Source organism: Rutidosis leptorrhynchoides, chromosome 4 (assembly GCF_046630445.1).
Source record: "Rutidosis leptorrhynchoides isolate AG116_Rl617_1_P2 chromosome 4, CSIRO_AGI_Rlap_v1, whole genome shotgun sequence".
NCBI lineage: Eukaryota > Viridiplantae > Streptophyta > Magnoliopsida > Asterales > Asteraceae > Rutidosis > Rutidosis leptorrhynchoides.
In genome coordinates, this window is record NC_092336.1 from 102,172,666 (window position 1) to 102,190,874 (window position 18,209).

General features: G+C 32.4%; 2 protein-coding genes across 2 annotated transcripts; both read left to right on the top strand.

Annotated features, from left to right (window-relative positions):
• Window positions 1-402: 402 nt before the first annotated feature.
• LOC139844463 (putative F-box/LRR-repeat protein 9) lies at window positions 403-3,743 on the top strand. The gene is made up of 3 exons (XM_071834693.1): window positions 403-549; window positions 1,899-2,292; window positions 2,861-3,743. Exons 1-3 carry the CDS (start codon window positions 534-536, stop codon window positions 3,564-3,566), a joined length of 1,116 nt encoding a protein of 371 aa, XP_071690794.1. The 5' UTR covers window positions 403-533; the 3' UTR covers window positions 3,567-3,743.
• Window positions 3,744-5,312: 1,569 nt separating this feature from the next.
• Window positions 5,313-10,093, top strand: LOC139840370 (F-box protein SKIP19-like). Its single transcript, XM_071830637.1, has 5 exons — window positions 5,313-5,479; window positions 6,341-6,457; window positions 7,123-7,516; window positions 8,768-9,476; window positions 9,568-10,093. The coding sequence occupies exons 1-4, from the start codon at window positions 5,335-5,337 to the stop codon at window positions 9,453-9,455; spliced, it is 1,344 nt and encodes a 447-aa protein (XP_071686738.1). The 5' UTR covers window positions 5,313-5,334; the 3' UTR covers window positions 9,456-9,476; window positions 9,568-10,093.
• Window positions 10,094-18,209: the final 8,116 nt, after the last annotated feature.

Consider the following 18,209-nt stretch of genomic DNA (forward strand, 5'->3'; position numbering starts at 1 on the left):
TAATGATGCTAGAAATGATATGATTTATGTGGAAATGTAATGGAATGAACTGATAATCTGTTGTTCCAGGTTAAATAATTATATAGAAATGAAATGTTATATGTAAAAGTACAACAATCCAGCAAAATCTTATCCAAGAAATCAATGAAATCTTATCGGGATAAGACGCAAGGCGCAAGGACGCAAAGACTTTTTTTGCGTTTAGGCATAAACGCAAGAACGCAAGGTCGCAAGGACGCAAGGCATCTTGCGCCTTGCGAGGGCAAATTGTAAAAAAAAAATTTTAAGGCTATTAGTCAATAAGCTTAAAAAAAAAATTGGTCATTTTGGTGATTTTCCCTACTCTGTATGTGTTTAAATTTCAAATTTAGGTTTTGTGTGTACTCTTTGGGGTTGAAATGATGAATAAAAATAAAAATAAAAGGTGCAGTTGGAATGATGACGATGAAAAAGAACTCTGTGAAACGATTAGGATCGGAAAACTTATCGGCTTCCAGTACGAGCCTGCTCACGAACATAATCTCAGAGAAACGATGAAAGCTGACAAAGGTAATTTTTATTTTTATAATTATCAGTGATACTTGGATTGATTTTTTTTCTCATTCATTTCTACTCATTTATCTGCCGAGTATCACTGATACTAACGGCGATCGTTGAAATAGTAGTAACTGTAGACGATTTCGATGCTTATTAGTTCTGTTTAGGGTTTAATTATTTTATTTTATCATTTTTTGTGTGCGAATTTGATTTATCGGATAATTAGGTCTGTTATTCTATGCAGATTGTTGATAATTAACCCTTCTGTGACATCCAAACAGTAATTGAGTTTTATTGACAAATTTATTTCAAAATTCTTCTACATAAGCTAACCCTAACAGACCTATGTCTTTGAGTTTACACTTGTTATATATACTTTGCAAAACGTTTAATCTACCTTAAGGAATAAGAAGAATGATTTATGGTTTAATAATGATTTTTAATTTTTAACTAATACTCGTAGTTTATATATGTTTGGGTTGGCTTGTTTGAACAGTTTATTAGTTAAGAGGTTATTGTTTGTTAGAGTTTATTATAGGGGATAGTGGGTAGGAATGTATTAATGTATAGATTTATAGTCTGATGTCTGTGCTCAACTGCATTTTGGTTTATTGTGTGTAGCCAACCTACAATATTCGCTATTGTATGTAGTAGATAATGTTTTCAATGATGTGGCAACTTGTATGGATAACCTTACATTTTAAGACATATGATTAAAAGTACCATTATGTACATACAATAGCACTTTTCAAAAGTTGAATATGCGCAATAGATCAAAATGAAGTTTGGTACACTTGATAGAGTTTGTGTTATAGACTTATTCTGATAATTAGTAATTTTATATTATGTAGCGTGTTAAATTTAACCCCCTTTTTTTGACATGCCAACAGTTTTTGAGTTTTATTGACAAACTTATCTCATAATTCGACTGCGTAAGCTAACACAAACACACCCATATGTCTTTAATTTTACACTTGCTGTACATACATCACAAAATATTTAACTTACTAAGGAGCAGGGAGTGTGGTTTGTGGTTTAAACATTATTTTATTAATAAAATAAAATTTTATACTTTATACTTTAAAATATTTGGGTTAGCTTGTTTGAGCAGTTTGTTAGGAAAGTTTTATTTTAGTCTACTGTGTGTACTCAACATCAGATAGCACTTTAAATGACGTGGCAACTTGTATGAATACCTTACACTTCAGATACAATAGCATTGTTTAAAATGCAATAGTTCAAAATGAAGTTAGATACACATAATAGAGTTTGTGTTATAGTTTAGTACATTCTAACACAATATCTCCTTTTATTATACAAATGACTGTAACAGTTTGTTTGTATACTGTGTTCTTTTTTAGCACATAACGCGACAAAGGCGTCAACATCAAAATCGAAGCCACGAAAAGGAAAGAAATCCAAGTTTGTTCCGAAATCCAAACAGATTTGGCAGGTGAAGAAACCAACTGCAAATTGGTTAGAGCTCCCAACAGATATAACAGCCAATATACTTCAAAGAATTGGCGTGTTTGATATACTTAAAAATGCAGAAAAAGTATGTACAACTTGGCGACAAATTTGCAAGGACCCTTCAATGTGGAAGGTTATTTCGATGGACACCCCTGAATGTACGAATGGTAGGCTAATATGTGAACTGATATGTAAGATAGTTGTCGATAGAAGCCAAGGCCAATTGGTTGATCTCTCTATCACCGATTTTTGCACTGATGAGCTTCTTCGATACATCTCCGATAGGTATGTAAGCTTATTATACTCTTTTTTTTTTTTTTTTTAATCTTAACCGAAAACTTAGAGGTTGTCTTTTCAGTGAGTATTAGAAGTAGTTATTAGAAAGGCAAACTCACTTACCTATCATGATTTCTTTCATGAATATATTCATAATATCCACCCTGAATATTTGGTATTAAAAGTTGTTTTTGTTTGATTATAATTCTCAAATAAGAAGTTTTATTAAAAGCTCAAAGGGCTACTGAATGTAATATATCAGTGGTTACTTTTTTTTTTCTTTCACTTTTACTAATTTTCATTTTTCAAAATGTTTACACATAGTATTATTTAAATGCTAAACGACTCCTATGTATCTGTATGTTATATCTGAAAGTAGCGATGCTAATATGATAACGCTAAGTGAAGGCTTAATGAACGGTAGTTTAGGTCTTTTAGCTTAACTAGGCTATAAGTCGGTTAGTGGATCATGTTCTTTCTTTTCTTGAATATCAGATAATTGGATTTGAATATTATTACTGAATAGTATTTTTTGGCTTCAAAGCTAATTACAAACTTATTTGCATTTATTTGACAGAGCAAGTCAGCTAAAACGTCTAGAAGTCGTTTATAGTTTGGGTGAATTGTATGGAGAGTGGGGCGATTATCTTAAGAAATTTCCGTTATTGGAGGAACTCAGCCTCGAGACAACAGTGATCGGGCTTCAAGATATTGAAGCTGTTGGACGTTATTGTCCCTTGCTAAAAACACTCAAATTGAATCAAAAGCTTTATAAATGGCCAAATATATATGATGACGAGGAGCATGTGCAGGTGCTGAACGAGACAGCCATAGCTATTGCTAAACATTTACCTAATTTAAGGCACCTTCAACTTATTGGAGACGGCATGTCGAATATCGGGTTACAGGCAATTTTGGATGGTTGTACGCATCTCGAGTCCCTTGACATTCGTCAGTGCTTGTACATTGATCGTAAAAAAGATGACATTGGAAAAAGATGTTCAGAACGGATTAAGGATGTTAAACTCCCTAATGATGATATGGAAGGGTATATGCATCTTGTTGATAATGATTATGATGATTATGTCGAGAGTAATGTTTCTTCTGAATCTATGTTATTTTTTGGTGATTCTGATGGTGATTATTATGGTCGTCGATATTATGACTCGGATGGTTATGAGTATGATGATTATACTCGATGTGATGCATTTGATGAAGATGGCGATTTCAGTGACGTTGAGGATATGAATGACATGATGGCTTTCTTCTCTATGTTTAAATAGTCTTATTCTTTGCTATAAAAGGTGAGACGTTACTACTCGTATTTGATCTTTTTTTGTTTTTAGGTTCAGTCGCTGTCTTTCTTTTTGGCTTTGGTAGGGTTAATGAGAGTATCCTGGTGATAGTTTTTTGCAGTTTTAAGTGTGTGCTCATTACTGTATTGCTAAATAAAGGATATCGATCTGCACTAGATTTTTTCTAGATTCAAATTTCATCAGTATCCTGATTTCTGAGCTTGAATTCCAAAATGAATCAGATATATGATACTGGTAGTAAACTAGTAATGCACTTTTGTTTTTATTTATTTATCAAATATAAGTACGTACCGAGTACTTTTATACAGTTTGCAGTTGCCTGAAGTTTGCCACACAAACATCTACATAAGATAGTAATTCAAATAAAATACAAAGGATACATTACACATGAAGTTGACATAGTTAAACTTATTACGTCACAATACTACCAGAGCGGCCGAACATGAAAACTTACGTTGAGGGCCGAATATGCGATTTTACCGACTAAATTCGGCTTTAACCAATTAATTTCAATTACGGATTTAATAATATCTAATCGATCTTCTTTTGAAAGGATTTTTGTAAGAGCGGTTATTCATGTATGTATATACCCATGTGTACCAACATAGTTCGATATGTAAAGACTAAAATATAGTTGAATTTATCATAATGACAAGTATATAGTTAATATTAATATTAATATTAATATTAATATTAATATTAATATTAATATTAATATTAATATTAATACTTATACACTAAATGACTTTCATGTTTTGGTTGTTTGATTAATTAAAACGACATTATACATGTACCATACTGAACTTTTTTCTATATTTAACATTCCATATTATTTAACCTTTTATCATACAATACTTCATATTACTTGACCATCTGCATTTGGTAACTTTTTCCCATATTTAGTAAATATATTCATTAAATACAGCTTAACTGTGATAAATTAGTAGAGTGATAACTTAGTATAATCTATTAGGGTTTTGCTAACATGTGGTCCTATGATAAACATTAAGCTGCGTTTAATGAAGTCAATTTTCAGAATGAATTAATGAGTAATTGAATGAAAATATAATTTTCTTTTATTTTATTATTATTATTTATTTTCTTTTTTTTTGTCAAAAAACTGAAATTAACTTCATAAAGGCATTTCATGCAAGAGTGAAAGCCACACAGTACAGTTGAGGTTTGAAGTGGATTTATATGAGATAAAGCCCATATCCTCTCAAACATATAGAAATCAAAATATAGTAAATGAATTTTATACAAATAGCACTACAACTTGTACTCATTAGATTTGTAACAGTATCCTCTTTAAACTTCCTTCCTTATGTTAGCACCTAAGGTTGTAATGACCATACATAAAATTGGTGACTTGGGCACACCTTTGCATTCACGAGCAATTGAAATACTTGATCTTTATGTGTGAAGCTAAAACGTCTCAGCAAGTATACTTCCCGTTAAACATCACATCATATCACGCTAACCAAATCATCCAAAAGCATCACATCATTTCCCGATATAATTATTTTATCGTGTGCCATAAGTCACAAGTTAGCAAAACCTTTTTTTATTAAAATGTTTATCAATTAGTTTTTGGGCCTGGGCCTGGGCCTTTGCAATAAAAAGCACGGTTCCTTTGAATTGCCGATTGAAATTGAAATGAAATGATGAAAAGCCGAAGGGTTTAGTTTTTGTTTAAATTTCAAATTAGGTTTCGTGAGTATATTTTGGGGACGAAATGATGAACAAAAATAAAAGTTGCAGTTGGGATGATGAAGATGAAAAAGAACTCCGTGAAACGATTAGGTTTGGAAAACTTATCGGCCTCCAATTCGAGCCGGCTCACAAACATAATCTCAGAGAATCAATGAAAGCTGACAAAGGTAATTTTGATTATTATAAAATCATATTTTGATTTATTTCATTCAGGTCTGTTCATTTATTTACCCTAATTTTACTAATACTAACCGTGATTGTTGAAATAGTATCAATTGGAGACGCTTTCCAAACTCATTAGTTCTGTTTAGGGTTTACTATTATTATTATTTAATCTTTTGTGTTTGCGATTTTGATTTATTTTGATAATTAGGAATGTCATATTATGTAGAAGTGTTGAATTTAACCCCTTTTTATGACATCCTAACAGTCGTTGAGTTTAATTGACAAATTTATTTCATAATTCGTCTACATAAGCTAACACCAAGACACTCAAGTCTTTGATTTTACACTTGTTTTAAATACTTTGCAAAATGTGTAACATCAATGAATTAGAAGAGTTGTATGTGGTTTACACTTGAATTTTTTTCAAATAGTTTAAACATATTTTGGTTAGCATGTTTGAGCAGTTAATCAATTAAGAGGTTCTTTTTCGTTGAGTTTATTAAAGGGGATAGGAATGTACTAAATTATATAGTCTATTGTGTGTACTCAACTTAATTTTGATTTATTTTGTATAGCTAACCTACAATATTCACTATTGTATGTACGGAGTATTAGATATTACTTTTAATGATGTAGCAACTTGTATGGATATCTTACACTTTTTAAGACATATAAGTAAAACTACTATTAAATACCTACAATAGCATTATTCAAAAGTTGGATATATGCAATTGATCAAAATGATGTTTGATACACATAATAGAGTTTATGTTATAGTTTAGTACTTTCTAACACAATATCTTTTTTTTATATGAATGAATGAATTTAACAGTTTGTTTGTATTATGTGTTCTTTTTATGCAGCTAAAGTCACAAAGGCATCAACGTCAAAATCAAATCGACGTAAAGAAAAACATCTTGGCTTCCAATTTGAGCCAGCTCACGAACATAATCTCAGAGAAACGATGAAAGCTGACCAAGGTAATTTTATTTATTATAAAGTCAAATTTATGATTCTTTTCATTCAGGTCTATTCATTTATTTGCAGAATTTTACTGCTAATAATGATTCTTGAAATTGAAATAGTTGTAATAGTAGACGCTTTTAAAGCTCATTAGTTCTGTTTAGTTTTTTTTTTTTTTAATCTCTTTTGTTTGTACGATTTTGATTTATTCTGATAATTAGGAATGTTATATTCAACTTCTTGTATGACATTCTAACAGTCTTTGAGTTTTATTGACATATTTATTTCATAATTCGTCTACATAAGCCAACCTAAACACACCCATGTCTTTGAGTTTACACTTGTTTTATACACTTTTGAAAATGTTTAACTTACATTAATTAACAAGGAGAATGATCTGTGTTCTAAACATTTATTTTTTAATAAAATTCCATACTTCATAGTTTAAAAACATTTTTAGTTTAGCTTGTTTGAGAAGTTTGTTAGTTAAGTTTTTTTCTCGACTTTAGTATAGGGTATATTGGGTAGGAATGTACTAAATTATAGTCTATTGTGTTTACTCAACTTCCTAGAGTAAAAGTACCATAAGCTTGATATACATAATATATCAAAATGAAGTTTGATACACATTCTAGAGTTTGTGTGATAGTAACAGTTTGTATTTTGTTTTCCTTTTATGCAGCTAATAAGGGGACAAAGGCGTCAACATCAAAATCGAAGCCACGAAAAGGAAAGAAATCCAAGTTTGTTCCAAAACCCAAACAGATTTGGCAGGTGAAGAAACCAACTGCAAATTGGTTAGAGCTCCCAACAGATTTAACCGCCAATATACTTCAACGAATTGGTGTGTTTGATATACTTAATAATGCTGAAAAAGTTTGTACAACCTGGCGAAAAATATGTAAGGACCCTGCTATGTGGAAGGTTATTTCGATGGACAACCCTGAATGTACGAATGGTCGGCCAGTATGTCAAGAGATATGTAAGCATCTTGTTGATAGAAGCCAAGGCCAATTGGTTGATCTTTCCATCACCGATTTTTGCACTGATGAGCTTCTTCGATATATCTCCGATAGGTATGCAATCTTATTATAATCTTACTGCTTTACATTTTGCGCGTAAAATGACAGCCTAAGAGGCATTTACTCTTCTTTACTTCTTTATTCATCTAATGATGCTTAATTTTTGTTTATGTTACTTGTATTTTGGAAACCATAACTTAAAAAGGTTAGGTTACTATTTAAAATCCTTTTTTATAAAGACGAACTTACACACCCAATATATTTTTTTCAATAATCAATAATATATACCCTTAGACTTAAGGTCCCCACCTCATGGTTGAAGGGGTAATCTTGATACCACTAGGTTAATGGCCCTTTGGTATTAAAAATCATTTTATGTTTGATTTATAACTAAATAATATCAAATGGGAGGCTTTCTAAAAGCTCAAAGGCCTACTCAATGTGATACATTAGTGGTCACCTTTTTTGTTTCTTTTCCACTTTTACTATTTTTTTTTTCTTTTTAAATGTTTAAATACTCATATTATGAGTTAACTCTAGTTGTTATGAGGCTGCCTTTTATCAAATGGTAATTGACTCTTTAGTTTCTCTGCTTGTTATCTGAAAGTAGTGTTGCTGATATGAAAATGCTAAGTGAATGCTTAATTAATTGTAGTTTAAGTCATGTAACTTAACTAGGCTATAAGTCGGATAGTGCCTCATGCTCTTTCTTTTTCGCTATCAGATACTTGGATTTGACCCACGACCTTATTCAATAACTGGTTACTGAATAATATAATTCTTGACCCCGTAGCTTATAAATCTGATTGCCAAGGCTCATATTATGTTTGTTGTATAATAGGGTCTTTAGGAGGGAAGGGGGAAGTAATTTTTTATTTTTTTTATTTTTTCCTTTTTCTAAATTATTTTTTTACAAACATTAAGATCATGTGAAAATATGAACATTTAAAAAAGTGTCTTTTTTAAATGTTCATATTTTCATGTGATCTTAATGTTTGTAAAAAAAAAAAAATTCAAAAAAACAAAAAAATATAAAAAATTTAATTCCCCTTTCCCCCAAAAAGTGCTTCTCTCTTGATATATATATTATAGAATACTAGATATTGGATTAGATGTGATATTCCAGTGTAAACAAGGATGTGTGCTTTAAATTATACAATTGATTGATGCGAACACTAATAAAAGTAGGAGCAATAAACACATATAGTTGTTTGCAACAATAACCCAAAGTGACCCGCCAGAAATACAATCCAACTCATCAGCTGCTATTATAATACTCTCACTGGCTTTGCATTTATTTGACAGGGCAAGTCAGCTTAAACGTCTTGAAGTCAAATATTGTTTTGGTGAAATGTACGGAGAGTGGGGTGTTTATTTTAAGAAATTTCCATTATTGGAGGAACTCAGTATTGAGAGAACAGATATTGGGCCCGATGATATAAAAGCTGCTGGACAATATTGCCCCATGCTAAAAACACTCAGAGTGAATCAAACGTTCTATGGAATATTAGATAAAGATGATGATTGTGTGAACAATACGGCCATAGCTATTGCTAAAAATTTACCTAATTTAAGGCACCTTCAACTTATTGGAGACAGCATGACAAATATTGGGTTGCAGGCGATTATGGATGGTTGTACTCATCTTGAGTCCCTTGACATTCGTCAGTGCTTGTATATTGATCTAAAAAAAGATGACATTGGGAAAAAATGTTCAGAACGGATTAAAAATCTTAAACTTCCTAATGATGATATGGAAGGGCATATGCATCTTGTTAAGAATGATAACGATTACGAGCCATATGATGTTTCTTCTGATTCCGGGTTATTTTTTGATGATTCTGATGATTATTATGGTGGATATTATGACTCCGATGGTTACGAGTATGATGATCTTACTCGATTTGATGCGTTTGATGAAGATGGCAATATGAATGACTTTGAGGATTTGAATGACTTGATGAATTTCTTCGCTGAGATTAAATATAAATAGTCTTATTCTTTGCTGTAAAAGGTTAGACGTTACCATTGATTTGGCTTTAAATGTTTCATTTGCACTTGAAATTCTAAGTTTCTAACTGTTGTTGATCTTTTTGTTTTTTTAGGTTCAGTTGCTGTCTTTCTATATGGCTTTGGTGGGCCTGGTAATGTGAGTATTCATTCTGCTGATGTTTTTGTTGGGTCATGAGGTTGTCATTTCGGTTACAAAATTAGTTTGTGTAACCACTAAAGATGGTACCTTGGCATTTATCTTTTGTTCTTGGATTTGAAATGCATTTCTTTTAAGATTATGAAAACTTTAACTTAGGTCTGTTAGAACTTTATAACATATTTGCATGGCTGTGAAAGTTGTTCGGCTAGTCTTCGATATGCCGAGACTCGGGATTTTTAAGTAGTTTGTTCCGACTCGTCTAAGCCGGCCAAAAGTCGCTATTTAACGGGTCAAAGTTGACCAAAAATAAGATTTAGTCGGTGCAAAATTAAATCCTTCAAGATTGGTGTAAAATAAGTTAGCTCGACAGCTCCCTACTTGATCGACTAGTCCTTGGCTTGTGACTTTTTATACTATTTTTTTCCAAAAGTAAGATACAGTTGTGAGACTCGAAAATTGGCCTTCTGCAGGTTAAAGTGTCTACACTAGATTTTTTCCAGATTCAAGTTTCATGTCTATCTTGAGCTTGACTTCCAAAATGATGGATTAAATGTATGATAGTAATCCACTTTTGTTTTTTTATTAAATGTAAGTAATACTTTAATATAGGTTGCAGTTGTCTAAAGTTTGCCACATAAACATGTATGATAGTAATGCACGATTATATTCATCAATCAACTGGTAATACAAATAAATGCAAGAATATTTATGTTCGAAAGTTGCTTGACACAAACATGCTCTCGGACGCAAATAACGGATAACAAGTATACAAACAAATTTTTTTGGGTCATATTTAGATGTACGCGATGAAATTAGTAGGAAGAGCGGTACAAGGAAGAGGGAAAGGTTATTCAAAATGATATAAACAATCAAGGACAAGTGAAAGAATATGATGATGTCCTTTTGTAGGGGCATTAATGATTTTTGAGATCATGAATGGTACACCATTTGATGTGGGCAACTCCATTCTTAGCCTAATGCAACACGCAATAGAAATATTCACGGTTCCATTGCCTTTTGGAACGTTGGTTATATAATTTCTCTTTTTTTGACCTTAGCAATAGTGGTGAATCTCATAATGTAATTAGAGCACGCGTGATTGGGTAATGTAATAGAAATTGTAACGTAATGAAGTTGGTAAAAAAAATTTATATTCGGAATTTTATTTAAAAATACATGATGCCAAAATGTAAGTCGCAAACCGTCTGTTTGCTGTTTGCGTCTCAGTTACAACCTGCAGACAATCATTCGCAAATCTTGACACGTAGATGCTCACAAATCGCAAATTTTTTCTTGCAATTCTCTAGGGTATTCTTGCAAGTTTTTATTTTGATGAAATATATAGTAAAATGTTTTCAAATAGGGTTTTTGTTTCTATTTCCCTATTCCATTAATTAATTTGTTTTCTACTTTTTTTTATCCATTTCAAATTTATTGGAAGTGCATTAAATGGTTTTTGGGCCTGGGCCTTTTCGATATAACGTAAGAAACCCAGTTTTAAATTATCGATAATTCGATATAAAAAGCGGTTTAGTCTTTGTATAAATTTCAAATTTAGGTTTCATGCGTACCCGTGAAACGATTAGGATCGGAAAACTTATTGGCTTTGAATTCGATCCATCTCACGAAGATCGTCTCAGAGAAACGATGAAAGCCGACAAAGGTAATTTTTATGTATTAAAGTCATATTTTGATTTTGATTTTTTATTTTTTTTTTCATTCAGGTCTATACATGTATGTACCGAATTTTACTACGTACTACTTATGATTATGATGATAATTGAAATTGAAATAATTGTAATAGTAGACGCTTTCGAAGTTCATTAGTTCTGTTAGTGTTTTATTTTTCATTTCTTCTTTTTTTTTTTAATGCGATTTTGATTTATTCTGATAATTAGAAATTTTATGTTATGTAGAGTATATATCCATTGTAACTCTTTTTATGACATTCTAATAGTCTTTGAGTTTTATTGAAAAATTTATGTCATAATTTAATTTGTCTACATAAGCTAACCCAAACAAATGAATACAGTAGGTCTTTAAGATTACACTTGTGTTATATACTTTGCAAAACTTTTAATTTACAATAAGGATTAAGGAGATTAATGATCTGTGGTTTAAATATGATTATTTAATTTAATAAATAGTTTAAACATATCTTGGTTAGTTTGTTTGAGCAGTTTATTAGTTAAGAGGTTCTTTTTTGTTGATTTATCTAGAGGTGATAGTGGGTATGAAATTATGAATGTACTAAATTTATTAGTCTATTGTGTGTACTCAACTTCATTATGGTTTATTACGTTCAGCCAACCTACAATATATATTCGCTATTGTATGTATGTATTACGTAATACGACTATACGAGTATTACTTTCAATGATGTGACAACATGTGTAACTTACATTAAGGAATAAGAAGAGTGATATGTGGTTTACACATGATTTTCTTTTATAAATAAATAGTTTAAATATATATCGTTTAACTTGTTTGAGCAGTTTATCAGTTTATATTACTGTGCGTAGTTAAACTTAATTTTGGTTTATTCTGTATAGCTAATCTACAATATTCACTATTTTATGTATGGAGTATTAAGATAGTACTTCCATCGATGTGATAACTTGTATGTATATGTTACCCTTTAAGACAAATAAGTAAAATCACCATTATATACACACAATAGCATTATACAAAAGTTGGATGTACGCTATAGATCAAAACGAAGTTTGATACACATAAGTGGTATACTTTAGTACATTCTCACTCAGTATCTTATTTATTATTCGAATGAATGTAACAGCTTTTTTTGTATTTTGTGTGTGTTTTTTTTTAACACAGCTAAAGTAACAAACACATCAACATTACAAGCAAATAGACGAAAAGGAAAAAAATCCAAGTTTGTTTCAAAACCTAAACAACGTTGGCAGGTGAAGAAACCAACTGTAAAATGGTTAGAGCTTCCAACAGATTTAACCGCCTATATACGACTTTTTTGCTCCGTTGGTCCTTCAATTATACACGAAATTGCAATCCGAGTCCCTCAAGTTTTTTTTTGGATTTTCGAGTCCTTAAAATTGCAAGATTTTGCAATCCAAGTCCCTCCGTCAGTTTGCCGTCTAAATTAGACGTTAGCCCTTGACATGTGACATGCATGTGAGGGTAAAATCGTCTTTTTACTCTTTTCTTCGACTTTTTTGCTCTGTTGGTCCTTCGTTTATAGACAAAATTGCAATTCGAGTCCCTCAATTTTATTTTTTTAATTTTTTATTTTTTTATTTTTTTTTAAAGGCCAAGCATAATATATTCCTAACATCATCATCATCATCATCATCATCATCGATCGTTATCATCATCATCATATTCCTAACATCATCATCATTGAAACCGTATCCATCATCATTATCATTATCATAATAGTATCATCATCATCTTAACATCATTCATCATCATTTTCATTTTCTTATCGTCATCACACATCCATCATCATCATCATCATCATCTATTATACATCATCATCATCATCATACGGTTCATCATAATACATATCATACGCGTATCATCATTCTAACATAAAATCACGATCATCATCCTCCTTTCTCACTTGAATCATCATCACGTTATCACCATTATCACGGTCCATCATCATCATCATATTCTCATCCCATTCACCACATCCGTATCATCTTCATCATTATATATCATCAATCATTAATTTCGTTCATCATCATCGAAAAGAAAAAAAAAAATATAAAGCGATGGTGTTTGGTTTCGTTTGGCTCGAACAGAAATAGAAAAAGAGCAGCAGAAACCACTCGATGTTGCAGCTGAAATTGAAACAATAATCGCAGCAGTAGTCTTCGATAGAATAATAGCAACAAATGGTTGTGGTTTTAGATGGATGTTCGAGTTGTACTACACCAGAAAAAGAAAAAGAAACAGCAGATATAGCAGCAGTAATCTAGCAGCGGCAGTGGGTTCGACAGACTGAACAGAAAACAGAAGTAAGTGACGTTTAATAGCTGTGAACGAGTAGTAAAAAGGGTTCGTGGTGGTTGGAATAAAAACAGAAAAAAAATAGCAAGTTCTGTTGGTGTGTTGATGGATTTTTCGAACAGGAACATGAAACAGGAAAGACAAGTAGCAGCAGGAACGAGCAGTACAGCAGGTGGTGGTGATTAGTTTAATGAAGGTGGTGTTTTCGCTGGTTCGAACGAGCAGCAGTAGCGAGTTGCAATTTGGTGGTGATGGTTGGTTCATTATGTTGGGGTGGCGGTTATGCTTGGCCTTTCAAAAAAAAAAAAATAAGTAAATAAAAAATTGAGGGACTCGGATTGCAATTTTTTCTATAAACGAAGGACCAACGGAGCAAAAAAGTCGAAGAAAAGAGTAAAAAGACGATTTTACCCTCACATGCCTGGCACATGTCAAGGGTTAACGGCTAATTTAGACGGCAAACTGACGGAGGGACTCGGATTGCAAAATTTTGCAATTTTAAGGACTCGAAAATCCAAAAAAAAAACTTGAGGGACTCGGATTGCAATTTCGTGTATAATTAAAGGACCAACGGAGCAAAAAAGTCCCTACATACTACAAAAAATTGGTGTGTTTGATATACTTAAAAATGTTGAGAAAGTTTGCACAACTTGGCGAAAAATTTGCAAGGACCCTTCTATGTGGAATGTTATATCTATGGACAACCCTTCACATCGGAGTCGTTGGCCCTTATGTAGAAAGATATGTGAACTTGTTGTTGATAGAAGCCAAGGCCAATTGGTTGATATCTCTATAAACTATTTTGGTACTCACGAGCTTCTTCGATATATTTCGGATAGGTATGCAAGCTTATTATAATCTCACTGTTGTGCATTTTGTGTGTAAAATCATGGCCTAAGATGATTTTTAATCTTTTTTACTTCTTTATTTATCTCATGATGCTAAATCGATTTGTTTATGTTTTTTTTTTTTTTTTGGGAAAACTATAACTTAAAAATCTTCAGTGACTATCTAAAGTTGTGCTTTCAGAACGGCAAACTCACACACCCAACACGATTTTCAAAAGTTGTTTTATGTTTGATTTATAATTTTTTATTATCAAAGAGAAGCTCTCTAAAAGCTCAAGTAGACACGTGTAATAAAAACATATAGTTGTATGCCTCCACAAATACAATCCAACCCATCAGCTGCTATCATAATCATATCATAATGATAATTATAATTTATAATAATAATAATCTAATAACAATATCTTTGCATTATTTGTTTTTAACAGATCAAGCCAGCTTAAACGTCTACAAGTCAATAATTGCAAAGGTGGAATGGACGGAAAGTGGGTTGTTTATTTTAAGAAAATTCCGTTATTAGAGGAACTCAGTATTGAGGAGACAGTTATTGGGACTGACGATATTGAAGATGCTCTACGTTATTGTCCCATGCTAAAAACATTCAAACTGAATGAAAAGTTTCCTTATGGACTTCCTTTAAATGAAGTAGAACATCATGCTAACGAGACAGCCATAGCTATTGCTACAAGTTTACATAATTTAAAGCACCTTCAACTCATTGGAAACATGATGACGAATATTGGGTTGCAGGCGATTATGGATGGTTGTTCTCATCTTGAGTCCCTTGATATGCGTCAGTGTTTGTACATCGATCCAAAAAAAGACGATATTGGAAAAAGATGTTCTCAACGGATTAAACATGTAAAACTTCCTAATGATTCTATGGATGGGGGGTATATGCATCTTCTTCCTAGTGATAATAATGATAAGAAGCCAAGTGATAATTATGTTTGTTTTGATGAAGATGGCAATATGATCAATTACCCTCTGGGTTGGAATGATCCTCAGGAATGGAATGACTTTTTGAACTTCTTCAGTGACTCTTATCCTATGCCTTAAAAGATCCGTTGATTTAGTTGTGGATCAAATCCTAATCGGTATTTGATGTTTTTATTTTTTAGGTTCAGTTGCTGTCTTCCTTTATGATGGCTTTGGTAAGGCATGGTTAATGTGAGTATTCTGTTGATGGTTTGTTTCGTCATGAGGTTGTCATTTAGGCCCCATCCTTTTGAACCTTGTAATAGTTTTTGTGCATCAGTTGTGTAACCAACCACTAAAGATGGTACCCTTATCATTTGTATCATTTTTTCTTGGAATGTAATGTATGCATTTCTTTTATGATTATGAAACCTTTAACATATGTTTGTTACAAATTCACAAATTATTTTGGAATGCTGTTGAAAGTTGTTTGACTTTGATAAGTCGGGACTCCTGATTTTGATGTAGTTTGTTCCGACTCGGCTAAGTCGGACAAAAGTCGCTAGTTAATGACTCCAAAATTTGACCAAAAGTAAGATTTAGTTCGCCAAAACTAAAATGTAAAGATTAAGGTCAAGATTGGCGAAAATTCCCGACTTAACCTACTAGTTCCCTACTTGACTTATTGCGAAACCACATCTATTGATATTTTGTTAGAATATAGCTACTGCAACCTTAATGACTTAATGATTAGTTTCTAGAGTTTAGTTAAACCTTTAGTCTTCTTTTCATATAGGGTTAAATAATCAGTCTGATACAAGCAATATGATAACTAAAGATTAAATGATAAAGTTGGGAAAAAATCATTATCACAACCTCACACATTAGAAACACATGCAAATACTATATCCTGCCACATGAGTAACTTCAGCTCATCATCTCAACTTGATTACATAAAGTGAACATTCGGGAACTAGCTGCGAGTTTTGGCAAGGTTTTTCAAGTTGCTAATTCATCTTCTGATCTCAAGCAAATCGGGGTAGCTTATGTTTTCATCGAGTTGGATTGCCCCTCTTTGATTGTTGATGTGATTAAAGATGTCAAAAACAATTTGAGTTCGGAATCCTTTCTTATCCGTGTTAATGAAAGTCCTGTGAACGAGTGTGATCGTATTTTTAGTGACGATTTTCCATTTTTGGATTTGATCAATTCAAACCGTGCCGTTTGTGAAGGGAATGTCTTACCTTCTATCGTGCCTTTGGTCATCGATTCTGATTATCCTGTTAATCTCGATTGCGTTTCTGCGACGGTAAAGATAGCTATGTGTAATATCGACGCTACTGCTTCCAAGGCTGTTGTGAAGGATTTTCCTTGTGTTGGTAAATCGTACGAAAAGAACTGCTTAAAATCGTGGAAGTTTTGCGGGAGAAACAACATTAATTTCATTTATTTGGCTCGCAAATCTTCTGAGAACGATGTCAACGTGAATGATTTTGTTCCGTGTTTGAGTACTCCGTTGGCTAACGATTTGTTCATTGGTTCTGTTCGTGTCCCCACTCCCGAGGGTTGTGTTTCGACCCCTGTGGATTCGAGTCGGGTGAATGTATCGGCTATCGATTGTATGCTTCCGGTATTCAATTCCGTAGACGAGCTTGACGATGATTCTGATGTTTTGGCTGCGTCTGGGTCTAAAGAATCATGTTTGAGTGAAGTTGTTAATCGTTCTGGTTTTGTTAGGGATTGTAACGGAGACACTGTTTCTAGGCCTGTGTTAGTGGGCTCTTCTTCTGTTGGGCCGAATTCTACCAAAGATGATTCGATGGTTGGTTTGGATAAGGGCCCATGTGATTTTCAATCAATAGCCTCTAAATTTGTTAAATCTGTTGGTAATAAACCTTTAATTCTCGATCCTTTAGCGGCTTTCATTGAAGTAATGGACATCATGGAAGGCGTTCAAAAAGGGGTTGTTGTTAACTCTAGTGATCCACCACCCGTTCCGGTGATTGTTTCAAAATCGAGAGTCGAAAGAAAAAAGAAATTGACTCACGAGGAGGAGTTGGTGGTGTTCGGAGACTTTATAAAAGATGCTTAAGTGCTTGTGTTTTTGTTTACTGTATGGTTATTTTTTTTTTTTTTAGTGTTGGGGTATGTCGTAGGCCTTTCGATTTCTTTGTTCATGTAGCGAGCATTGTTTATGCTTGTTTAGTTTATGCGCGGGTTTCTCGATTGTATGTGTGAAGGATGTTTCATTTTTTATGAACTCTCTTTCGTTGTTATATAAGTTTTTTCGTTTTTCGTAAAAAAAAATCACATAAACCACATAATATATTCCCAAAAAATTGTAGTAATATTTTCCATTCTACTAAATTCTATGAAAATGCTTATTGCATGACATCACTTCATAATAAACACTATAGCTTAAAAAAAATAATGAGGACACATGTCACATTCTCACCCCATTTGAATGACATCATCCTTTCCTTATTAAATTAAATAAATCATAATAATAATTAATTAATCTTATTAAATTAAAATTATAAATAAAATCGGTTTTTCAAAAAATAGAAAACAAAATTTAATTATTGTAAAAAAAGTAACAGATACCAAGAATACATTCTCCAATTATAATTAATACCCCGAATTTGAATTTAACTGCAAATCTGTACTGAAAAAGCCACCGCCCTTATCCAATTATCATCACCCTTTCAAATGCACGCACGCCTACCTTTTGAAATTACCAAAACACATGCCTCTTTCTCTCACACATAGCCCAAAAACCAAGTATGAATCTTTAAAATCTTATGAATTAGGTAACCAGACAAATCTTCATCTGCCACCA